Source organism: Lolium perenne, chromosome 7 (assembly GCF_019359855.2).
Source record: "Lolium perenne isolate Kyuss_39 chromosome 7, Kyuss_2.0, whole genome shotgun sequence".
NCBI lineage: Eukaryota > Viridiplantae > Streptophyta > Magnoliopsida > Poales > Poaceae > Lolium > Lolium perenne.
In genome coordinates, this window is record NC_067250.2 from 30,162,804 (window position 1) to 30,175,477 (window position 12,674).

General features: G+C 40.7%; 1 protein-coding gene across 1 annotated transcript; it reads right to left on the minus strand.

Annotated features, from left to right (window-relative positions):
- Positions 1 to 3,887: 3,887 nt before the first annotated feature.
- LOC127317955 (cycloartenol synthase) lies at positions 3,888 to 12,674 on the minus strand. The gene is made up of 17 exons (XM_051348556.2): positions 12,471 to 12,674; positions 12,225 to 12,314; positions 11,952 to 12,143; positions 11,664 to 11,748; positions 10,467 to 10,633; positions 8,718 to 8,906; positions 8,453 to 8,566; positions 7,623 to 7,745; positions 7,400 to 7,522; positions 6,313 to 6,411; positions 6,067 to 6,123; positions 5,813 to 5,859; positions 5,564 to 5,710; positions 5,086 to 5,266; positions 4,915 to 4,995; positions 4,604 to 4,687; positions 3,888 to 4,361 (listed from the first exon to the last, which is right to left on the minus strand). Exons 2-17 carry the CDS (start codon positions 12,249 to 12,251, stop codon positions 4,251 to 4,253), a joined length of 1,827 nt encoding a protein of 608 aa, XP_051204516.1. The 5' UTR covers positions 12,252 to 12,314; positions 12,471 to 12,674; the 3' UTR covers positions 3,888 to 4,250.

A 12,674-nucleotide genomic window follows, 5' to 3' on the forward strand; every position in this document is an offset into this window, starting at 1 on the left:
TTGGACCACATCGTTCTGTAGCCGTGGTAGATCTTCTGGATTGATTACCTTCTGAGAGATTGCATTGAGGAATGCACATAGCTTCACAATGGCTACTCGAACATTTTCCGGTAGGAGCCCCCTCAAAGCAATCAGAAGCGATTGCGTCATAATCACGTGGCAGTCGTGAGACTTCAGGTTTTGGAACTTTTCGTCCGCCATGTTTATTATTCCCTTTATATTCGACGAGAATCCAGACGGGACCTTCGTACTGCTCAGGCATTCAAAAAAGATGATCTTCTCTTCTTTGGTCAGAGCGTAGCTGGCACGACCTTGAAACCATTCCGGATGCCGGTCATTAGGGTCTTTCAAACGTTGCTGGTCCTGCCGTGCTTCCTTTGTATCGTTTGTCTTCCCATACACACCCAAGAAGCTTAGGAGGTTCACGCAAATATTCTTCGTAACATGCATCACGTCGATTGCAGAGCGGACATCTAGGACTTTCCAATATTCTAGCTCCCAGAATATAGATTTCTTCTTCCACATGGGTGCGTGCCCGTCAGCTCCCTGCGGAACTGATTGTCCGTCAGGACCCTTTCCAAAGATGACTTTCAAATCCTTGACCATATCAAATATCTCAGCACCAGTACGTTCCGCAGGCTTCGGCCGGTGATCTGCCTTGCCGTTGTAATGCTTTCCTTTCTTTCTTACTGGATGAAATTTCGGAAGAAATCGACGATGCCCAAGGTACACGTTCTTCTTACAATTTGGCAAATATACACTTTTAGTCTCATGTAAGCAGTGCGTGCATGCATTGTATCCCTTATTTGACAGTCCGGAAAGGTTACTAAAAGCAGGCCAATCGTTGATGGTTACGAAAAGCAACGCTCGTAGGTAAAATTCCTCTTCTTTGTGCTCATCCCACACACGTACACCAGGTCTGCCCCACAACTGTAAAAGTTCATCAACTAATGGCCTTAGGTACACATCGATGTCGTTGCCGGGTTGCTTCGGACCTTGGATGAGCACTGGCATCATAATGAACTTCCGCTTCATGCACAACCAAGGAGGAAGGTTGTAGATGTATAGAGTCACGGGCCAGGTGCTATGGCTGGAGCTCTGCTCGCCAAAAGGATTCATGCCATCTGTACTTAGACCAAATCTTATGTTCCTTGCGTCAGCTGCAAAATCTTTGAACTCTTTGTCGATCTTTCTCCATTGCGTTCCATCTGCGGGGTGTCTCAACTGCCCGTCCGACTTACGGTCCTCTTTGTGCCATCGCAACAACTTGGCATGCTCTTTGTTCCTGAACAGACGTTTCAACCGTGGTATTATAGGAGCATACCACATCACCTTGGCGGGAACCCTCTTCCTGGGTTTCTGGCCCTCAACATCGTCACCAGGGTCATCGCCTCTGATCTTATAACGCAATGCAGTGCATACCGGGCATTCATTCAAATTCTCGTATTCACCGCGATACAGGATGCAGTCGTTGATGCATGCATGTATCTTCAGAACCTCTAAACCTAGAGGGCAGACGACCTTCTTTGCTTCGTACGTACTGGCGGGCAACTCGTTATTCTTTGGAAACATATTCTTCAACATTTTCAGCAAGTTTTCAAATCCTGAGTCAGCTACATCTTCATGTGCCTTCCATTTCAGCAAATCCAGTGTGCAGCCCAGCTTTTTCAGACCATTATCGCATCCGGGGTACAGCGACTTTTTGTGATCCTCTAACATGCGATCCAAATTCTCCCTCTCCTTTTCAGTTTCGCAGCTTCTCCGTGCATCAGCAATGGTCCGACCAAGATCATCAACGGGCTCATCACGTGCCTCTTCTTTACCTTCCCCTTCACCTTCCCCACCTTCAGCATCCTCCATGAAAGTATCACCGAAATGATCAAGATAGTTGTCATCGATGAAATCATCCCCTTCTTCATCTTCTTCCATTATAACCCCTCTTTCTCCATGCTTGGTCCAACAATTATAGCTTGGCATGAAACCCTGCCGAAGCAGGTGCATGTGAACATCTCTTGAGGAAGAGTAACCATTCTGATTCTTACAGGCAACACATGGACAGATAACAAAACCCCCTGCTTGTTCGCATTAGCCACTACGAGGAAATCTTTCAAACCCGTAGTGAACTCGCCAGAGAGTCGGTTACCGTACATCCATTGCCGATTCATCTGCATTATTATAATATAAAATATATAATTAACCATCATGCATTTGTTAAACTAACTAGCTACAAACAATAGAAATTAAACAATGAACTACACACATGCATATTTTATCAATGACACATGAAAGGTTCAAGTTTCTAACCGCGATCGAGGAGGAAAAAATAATGAGGAAGCTCAAGTGTGGCTCCGACACTTCATATCATGTTTGTTTCATGCTCTTGGGGCATTTCATCAAACACCTTGTGTGCATAAGAGGAACCAAAAGCAAACCTAACACCCCCTTGTGAAGTTTGTGAAGAGAATGGCTCCAAATGGCTAAGTGCTGGCTGCTGGATGGGTATATATAGGGGAGGGGCTTTAGTCGCGGTTGGCCTGGCAAACCGTGACTAAAGGTGCCCGAAGGCCTTTAGTCGCGGCTGGCCAACCGCGACTAAAGCCCCTCACGTGCACCAGCTGGCCAGCGAGCGCCCTGGGCCCAGGCCTTTGGTCGCGGTTCGCCTCCCGAACCGCAACTAAAGGTCCCATTAGTCACGGTTTGAAATATTTGGGGACTAATGGGGCTGGATGGAAGGCCCTTTTTCCACCAGTGCAATATCATATGTTTATTTTGGAGCAAACATAGCCTAAATTTAGGGTGAGTTTGCGGTCCACTGAACAGGCCGCGCATCCACGACGACGCGCAGGTGTTTGTCCACCCTGGACCCTCCAGCCAGCCACGGAGCCAATCGCACCTACCCTCCCCATCTCCCACCCATGCCGCCTCCTCCGCTGTCGCTTCGCCACCGTAGCCTAGCGCCCCGCTAGACGCCTCCACATCACCACCCTCCATGGTCTGCGACGCCTGTAACCTATTCGACCCATTTCCTCGCCGGCTAACAATGTGATTTTCAGGCCTCCCAGTCCCCCTTTTGCTGCACAATCGTAAGAGAATCATTGCTCATATTGTCTTCTACCTTGTTGTAGATCATGGTTGATAGTTCGGACGAGTTTTTGTACAACAATGTCATCAACACATCGTCGGATGAGTTTGACGATGATACCGAGATCCTGGCGGCCGTGGCCCTTCTTGTCCATGATCATGGGAACCATGTACAACAGTACAAGGGCTCGATCAATGGACGCGGTGCGGCGAGGGACCGCAATCGATAGGCCGGCCATGAGCAACTCTAGCGGGACTATTCTTATCAGACCAATCCATTGTTCTGTCAAGTGAGTTTTTTCTGAGAATTGTGCAGAGTGAGGTACTGAGGTGCCATGATGACTACCACTTCAACTTAAAGAAGGATGCCGCGCTTCACATTCGGATGAGCACTGGACGATACCCCAACAGATGTCATGGTTATTTGTTATGCCGCCGAAGAGCAACACATTTGTAATACCCCGAACCGTTAATGGCGATGAAACACTGGTCAAACATCTCACTTTTGCTTTACCTGATTGACAGACGCTGGAAGAGACAGCCACACTCCCTGGCTAGCAGGCCCACTATCAGCGGCACGGAGTAGTATAACTTGCAGTAACAAAAGACGTGTCCAAAAAAAAGTACAGACAGATACATCTATATTAGCATCAAGTTATATGAGTCGGAGGGAGTAACAAAAGACGAGCACAACACCGGATGTGCAGGATCAATTGGATCAATTCGTCCAGCCATCGAGCAATGTTTCCAGGAGATTATTTCCCACGAATCTCATGTACGTAGCAGGGAACCTGAAGCCATGTATATATAAAAAGACCATTTGATTACAAACAAGGGTGACATATTTAGTATCACAAAATCCTTGTTCCGGTTCTTTTTTAGCTTACGACTAAACCTAATAACATTGTAGGAGCATACTATCTACTACTACTAAGAGCTAGCGTGTACAACCATGTGGTGTACAACGATGTGGGCATCAACCTTCTCTTTGGTCATGCCAAATAGATCTTCTGCCGATGTGGAGTGGCTAAAGGAATGTTGAAGCCCACCAGTACTATATACAAGAAAGATCAACATTCTGTACGTTATATTTATATACATCTCAGGATGAGATGTAGAGCACAAGAAAAGTATGTCTTCTTAACCACTGTATAAAATGGTTAGTCCTTTTATACTTCCAGCACTCTGCGATAATACTCCCCAAGAGCCCAGATAGGGAAGATGTTCCTGAACTGGGCATAAGTGAGCATGAGGTTGTGGTTTGTAGCTCCGATAATGTCCTGTCAAGTTAGTAAAAGTACCAAAGTTACTCAGATAAGTACTAAAAATATATCAGCTAATTAACTTGGACCTTGTAATATTGAAATACTGAGGAGAAGTTGTATCTGTTCATTGGAGTTTATATAAGTTCATCACTATTTTTTTCTGTAGATGAATCATCATACTACTCTTTGCCCTTACAAGCACATGAAATCCTTGCAAATAAAGTAAAAGGGGGAGGGCTCGCCGATACATGACTTACTTGTTGAGGGAACTCTCCGTCCAATGATTGGAATTTGATCAGAACCTTGGCTGCTCTATGTAGACAGGCAGGATCTCTTTTGCCCTGCTCACTCAAAAAACATATGCGTAGTGTATTGTTAGCATACAACCAAGGCAATACATATATCATGATATGCTTGTTATATGGATTACTGCAGTTGCCTATGCAGTTGTGCATGTATGTTATATTACATATGATGCCTCACTGTACAATTTACAGTCCACAAGTGACTTAACTAATGAATATAGGACATGCACGAGATATAGCTACAAGCTTGGAAGGAAATTGACCTGCCCGGCATCAATCAAGGCCAACATGGCCCAACTGGTGTTAACTGCATGAGCCTGGTTCCCATCAAGATTGGTGTAAACCTATTTTATCGTCCATCACAAGTTTAATTTAGTACAGAACCATAGTTAATTAGACTAAGACATGAAAACAAACAGAGGAAGATACATTACCTTGTCTTGACTGGAGAGGTAGCTTTCTCCCCATCCTCCTGACGGAAGAAGCTCCTTGGATCGCAGAAATTCACACGCTTTTCTGATTGCTTGGCTGTTTTTGTAAGTCCTACCAGCAGCAACCAATCCTCTCACCCCAAACCATGTACCATAGGTGAAACAAATAGCCCAACAGCCATACCTACATTAGCAAATTAACAATAGAGATTCAAATGAGAACCAAGGCTATGCACATCTTATGATAGAGACTAGGAGTTAATTTTACATTATCTAAGGAAACAGGGGAGGAACTTATAAAAAATAGAATCCAAACCATGCCACTTAAACCATCTAACCATGGAATAATGTTAATGTTATCCACTATTCGTTAGTAAAGGGGTAACTTGGTTCAAAATGAGAGAACAAAGCATATGTGTTGAACACAATAATTAAACAAGTGGAGTAGTATTTACTATTTAGTTTCATTGCAAGCACTAACCATGATCCATCACTCCGTTGGATTCTCTCAATGTAGTCTGCAGCCTTTCTGATACAGTTGTCTATCTCTTCCATGCGACAATGTTTGGGGTAGGTTTCTCTGAATAGCACTAGACCTTGAATTACTGATGATGTACACTCAACATATCTGTGAATCAAGATACCTAGTTCTCAGGTTTTCGGATGTAGATGAACTAACAGAAAATTAGCAGGATAAATAACTAAGTAGTTGATGGTTAGTGTCTCTTACGGATACTCGATCATTATGCCCCCAAAGCTCTCGGAAGGATTGAGCAACTGAAGTAGTTGAAAATAATAGTGAGCATGAAAACTTAGAAGACACGTATAGTCAATCGTTGCTAGAATCAACAACTGTTATATATTGACTTAATTTGATAGATTAAATAAATTGCTTCTTCCTCATAAATACTAAAAGAAAACTTTTTCTTGAGCTTTTTTTTAGAAAAGCAATAACATATAACCTATGTGCCTATCAAAACTCACCTCAAGCCATTCATAAGATCTTGTTAGCTCATATGCACCAAAACTACCATCGTCGTTCTGCACAAGAGCATGGAGTAAAACTTTAGAAATTTTGATTTGCCCATCCCAATATGTGTAGAATCAGACAAGCTACGTGGAGAATTAGATATTAATTATCAAATGAGAGTATGAGTTGAAACTAGCCCTGGCGAAAAAGAAACAAAAACTGAAATAGAAAACAATCAGTTTAAACTGCAAGATGCTTACCATCAAAGACAACAAAATGTTGACTGTATCATCAAGCCTGCTTGTTTCCATGGGCTCACCAGCCAATTCAGGAGGAAACTTAGTTAACAACAACAAAACCTGAAGAAAGAAATGGAGGTGTACATGTAATCAATTACATGTCTGAATAGCTTATTCGTGGCAACGACCGTGACAATTACAACATTATACAAAAACAATGTGCAAATCCTGCATCACAAAGTGAGTGATGCCATAGCTATACCTCTCGACTGTATTACACTATTACTTGGCATCCTTTGATTACCTGGCAAACCGGCCAGAAATACCAGGTTTATTTATATCAGTGACTTGTTGGTTTAGTTTAGCTCATAGAATTGATGCCTAAGGTATTAATCAGTTTCTAGGGCAGGTGGAATGGAATCATAGAAACAGTATCAGTGGCAGATTGTGATAGCCCCAATACACATATTGCCCGTTATTGTCAAGTTAAGATATGTTGTGCAAGTGCAGTCACACCGAGAAGTTAAATGCTCTTACTTTAAGAATATAAAATTTTAGATTCTCCTAGAAAACAGTAGAGAATTCAGAATTGGTCCAACGTATATAAACTTATGTTCCAAGAGTAGCACCTCCGCATTAACCATTTCACACAAAGCGATTACAAAAGTGTAAGCAGGGTGCTACGCCTACATGGACTATAAAACGTTGACCAATGGGGGAATGATCCCTCCCTCGGCTATACGTTGTTAGGTAGGATGAGACTCTCCCAGCGGATGGACGCTAGGATAATAACCCGGTTTAAAGTTCGCCTCTCACTACGAAATTACCGCGAGATGGGGATTCGAACCTGGGTGGACTGGCTGCGCACTCCTAGCCTTGCCACTGGCCGATAAAATTGGAACGATACATGGCCCCTACGCCTACATGGACTATGCATTGAACGAATTTGGGCTAGGATGTTTACATGCATACATGGTAGGCAAGATAATTTGATATCTTTGAGTTCTAGTAATTTTAGACTACCAAAGCTGAGATATATGGACAAATGGACAAGAATCGTATTACACAGAAGTTTTGGATGAATACAAACATCATGCACGAGGACTACCTTCAGTGCTTCCGCAGTACAATCTGATACAGGCCACGCTTCATCAGCTGTTGAATGTGTCCATCCACCTTTAGATATATGACGATACCATTTGCTTTGATCTCCAGGACAGTCCATAAGAATCTTCAAGAACATGAGATAGTCAGAATACCATTTGAGTAATTGTACCAGATTGATTAGTGTAGCAAAAACAGATTATCATGTAGCATTTTTTTATATTTACCTGGGAACGTTTGATATAATCATGGGCAAGTTTAATTGTCTGGCCAAACTCTTCTGTGAGGCCGGTAGCAAATATAGCCTGAACTGTCAAAGCTGTATCCCACAGCTGGCTGCCATTATAAGACTACAAAGGATGTTGTAAGATTGTAGTATTAACCAGTACACATTATCATTGGGTTATTATAAATCATACTGTTACAATAATCTTTTTCGATAAGTATATTACATGAGAGAATTTCAATTTAGGATGTGTTTAAATCATGCCCTATTTACTGTTTTCCAAGCATACACACTTACTCATCCCCTCTCATACAAGCTACCATACCTTCTAAAGGCCAAAACAATTATAAGAGAGTAACTTCTCAATTTGATCAGCTCCTTATAATCTTTGAGCAAAGTTAAAAAAAATACGTTCTATATTGAAAAGCATAGTGACTATCAATCAGATTTTTGTTAACATGTAAGAGAAACTATATACTACCTCCGTCCCAAATTGTAAGACACACATCTTATAATGTGGAACAGAGGAGGTACATCTTTTATAGAGCAAAAGGTGGCCTAAATTAAGGATGAGAGGAGTTGAACTTGGTGGGATTCTACATCCAATCCCTCACCCAAGTAAAGTCAGGCTCACTTCATAGGAGTATCATATACATTTGCTGGGCAATGATGTGTCGTAGTGTGCATGTTATCCTTGAAATAATTAAGCAAGGAGACGTAGACTTCATTTAAAATCAACTTATTATGCTGTTGTTGTCTCCACCTCAGTTTAAAGTTAATACATGTTCCCATGAAAAAATCATAACGAAATGCAGAAAAACTTGTTAACACCTTCATCTTCATGCCGTCTTCAGCAACCCATAAGAAATCATAGATTCTTTCAGTATGGAGTTTGAATGCCTCTGAGTTTGGATCTTCTACCCAGCGGCAAATCATATTCAACATCTGCTTATAAATTTAATATAAGCAGTTGTGGTCGTAAAAAAATAAATACAAAAGAAACAAATACACCAACAGTAGCTTCATATGGACAAGTTTATGACCTACCAAAGGAAAAGAATATTGCAGAGCTTTCTGAAAGTAATCCCTTCTTTACCTTGTTCATAGGAGCAATGCATATATATTGTGTTGTTTCATCCTCATACTGAATATGTTTCATGACAATGTCCAGAGCTTTCTCCCGCAATTTGCTGCCAGGCCAGTTCATAAGAACTGGTTCACCAATTTTATTTAGAGTACCCCATACAATATCCTGCAGTGGTGAATGGGGATAATAGAGATCTTCCTACAATGCAACAAAACATCAAATATTTCAGATGAAGTTTTTACAGAAAACCCTGTGTTATACGGTCATTACCATAGGAAGCCTCCGGTTTCATACTACTAGCACTTAACCAGGTTTTAAAATGGTTATATAATTCCGTTAAAACCAAATAAAACCAAATTATATCTTGTAACTGATGTGATGGATGAGATCAGTGGAGATGGTTGATGATGGAGGGAACCTCTTTGTCAGATCCTCTCAGCAAAGAATTGCCAACAGTGGTAACAGCGGTTGTATACAAGGAAAACTATGGTTAAGACTAGTTCCTTATGGTAGAGTTCCTTTTTTAATTAAAAAGGGGAGAGAAAAATGGAAACAGATTTTTTTTTCTCTTGTTGGTACAATTTGTCCATCCATTCGTAGGAACAGTACGAAATGAAAAACTGGATTTTTTAATTGGTTTATATTTTATATTAGAAAAAGCAGGAATTCTACAATCCATTTAGACATGTGCAAAGAACAAGGCTAGGCTCGTTGGACTTATGCTTGACTATGCTTATTAAGGTTTTTGTGTTTTCCGTATTCCTGGATAAAACAGTAAGGTCTAAACAATCCCCCTTCTTTTTATCATCAATTTCCAATGTGGGCGGCTCCAAAAAGGATTTGTCTACCAAAGATTAATCTGAACACATACTTCGATTGGTATGATGCCTCCTTCATTCCTATCAAATATGACCTTGCAAGACTAGTTTGGGTGCTCCTATCAGACATCAACTTGGTCGGTTGTACCACTCACCCTAGAGAGTTGGCTATTTTCACCTCATTCACCACGCCCCCGCTGCTCCTTACCTCGTAAAACAAGAAAAGGTGGGTAGAAAATGACGTAGCAGGTGAAATGTGTCCTACTTAGTACTTTGTTGTATTGTCCATGTGGGGCACTCAAGATGGTAACAATAGTGTGAGGATGAAGTTGATGGTCGAAGGAGCAGGGTCGATCATAAGATTACTAGCAGCAACGCAAAACAAGAAAATTTTGCAGTAAGACATGATTGTGATTGGGTACCTCTTCGAATTTAGGTGACAAAGAATTGATTCTATGGTTTTGTATGGTAGTTTGCATTTGTTCACCAGTTCAGCCTTGTGCACCTCCTCCCTCTGTTCGAAAATAATTGATGTTCTAGATTTGTCTAGGTCAAACTTCTCTAAGTGTGACCGGATTTAAAGAAATATATTTCAAAATCCACAATTTCAAATTTATAAAGTATGGAAAATTGGAAATATATTGTACGAAAACTAGATTGGTGTTGTAAATATTGATATATGTTTCTATAAACTTGGTCAAACTTAAAGTAGTTTGACTTGGGACATATTTTGGAATGAAGGGAGTACATTGGAATGTTGCCATGTTGACCTAGAGCCAAAAATTAAGTTTAAGCTCTTTCATGTAGTGTACCTGGAGTATATCCAACACAATGACTGTTTAACACAAATGCCTAGAGTTGGCCCAAAATTACCTCAAATAAAAAGCAGAGGAAACAGTTAATAGGAAAGGTCAAGTACTCAAGTGAATATAATTGAAACCTTGGCACATCCATTGCGAGCCTTATCCCAGTCAATCACATCGTATGGGACATTGTATAGCTCTTTCCTCAAGTCTAGGACAACTGATGTCATAGCACCCACGAACCTCTTCCCATATAAGAATGACATGGGCAAATATACCAGTCGGCAATTACACCACATGCGTCCTGTTTATACAGAATAAAAAATTGACAAAAGAGATTAAATTAAAAGAATGATCCAAGTATGTGCTTGGTACTCCATGCATTATTTCTTCTAGTTTATAATATCCTGATTGTAAATAGATTATAATCTTGGTAATTGTTGCTCTATATCATGTAAAATTCTATGAAATCTACGTCTGGTGTCCGTACTAAATAGAAAAAAAAAATCAGTTTCAACGGACTATAGTCTTTTTGACCGGTCTTAAGGCAATTTGTAATGATAGAGAACTACTCGAGTATAGAATTCTGCAAATAAAGTTAATCACATATATATGTTATTTTTATCTCCCAAATGAGACATGCTCCGATCCTGAATATTCTATTTATTATGTGGTGTTAACTGCAATGTGTGGAGCCACGGAAGATCCTGGTCTGTGGGTGCAGCCACTTGGAGATGGTAGCACAGGAGTTGTTCAACCCATATGCATATGCGTCGCTGCTTAGCAATAGGATCTGTGATGCGCGACTTGTGCCATTGGATTTCTGTTGCTTTGAGATTTGAGAACTTATGTAATGAATAAAAACCATGCAAAAGGGATGTGTGCATCACTCGATACATAGAACGTGGCAACTCCTTTAGTAAAAAATTATGAACTATATCAGATTGTTGAGAAAGCTTTACATCTGAATTTAGGAGTTCGCAGTGATAGCCCATTTATCACTGAGTATACACTTAGCAGACCGTGTAAATATGGTATATTAAGTGGTTGTGCAGTGAGAACTAGGTGATTCTAATCCATTGATTTGGCATGAATTCAAATATTGTTCACTATTTGTCTGCCCAATAAACTGTCAAATTGTGAAGTTATTTTAAAGATAAAATAGTGGCAGAGGTCTGGTAGAGCTAATAAAGGAAGCCAATTTTACATAAAAAATATTAGGGTGTAAGAACATAAGTATATAAGAAGTGTGGGAGGGAGTAGTAAAACTGTGTGAGAATATGAATAATGGCATCAGGTATAGAAATGACGAAACTGAAGTCGGAAACACATACCTGGGTGAATAGGCAAGAAATAGGGAAGCATCCATATTTCTGGTGGCAATGGGTTGTTTCCGGACCAGTCATATACCCCGAGGACCTAAATCAGAAAAACAAATTAGGGAAAATATCAGACAAGGGATATCTCTAGGTTGAAAATCCAGCATATGTATAAGATTATGTACAGAAGGTCAAAAACAAGCTATAAATTCTGGCTGCCCATATTAATTGTTTCACTTTGGAGATTAAGTGCAAAAGGAAATATACTAACATTTACTTGAACATTTTGATTATGTTCCCTACCGAAAGAAAGAATTTTCCCCAAGATGGTGTTAAAGTTGCTCCTCCATGGTCCAAGATCCAACTCCGAGCTTGCAGCATTTCTCCACTTGAATCCAACCCTTCCCCAAGCAATCTCAAAGCAACATAGTTCATGACAGAACAGAACATTGTACTTGTTCCCTCAATGTGCAGTCCCCAGCCTCCATCTTCATTCTACACTAAATTAAAAAATATCAGAAAAAACAGGGTATCCATATTTCTTTTCATTGGTTGATATTAGGCATATATACATGCCTGATGATTGTAGAGATATCGCCGCATCTCTTTATGATGTTCAGATGTCAAGACAGTATTCAGTGCTCCAGTCACATGCAATGCCACAATCTATAAAATGGTCGATGCGAATCAAAATAGGGAAAATACCAACTTACTCGGAGATGGAAACATATAAATGCAAGGTTATTTAATTCTGAATTGCATGCTTAATAACGGCACGATAAATTTCAAAGATTGTTCTTCTTAAGCGCAAAAGAAAAGTACCAAGCTGGGCAAGAGAAATAAAGTGCCGGCGTAATCTCCCGGCCAGTGCCCATCATGTGCCTGGAGAGTGGAATAACGGCTAATTGCCCTCTTCAAAGATATAAGGACATCCTCTTCCGTTGCATATCCATGCTCTTCTAGCTTGATTTGAGGAAGGTCAATCTTGAGACCATTTGACTTGGAAAACTGTAGGACAAAAAGAAA

Excerpts from the sequence above, each read along its gene's own strand:
- LOC127317955 (XM_051348556.2), bottom strand. The coding sequence starts at position 12,251 with ATGCGGCGATATCTCTACAATCATCAG. Across the intron at positions 5,860-6,066 it reads GATCTTATGAATGGCTTGAG|TTGCTCAATCCTTCCGAGAG; the intron begins GTGAGTTTTGAT and ends CAACTACTTCAG. Across the intron at positions 5,267-5,563 it reads CAACGGAGTGATGGATCATG|GTATGGCTGTTGGGCTATTT; the intron begins GTTAGTGCTTGC and ends TTGCTAATGTAG.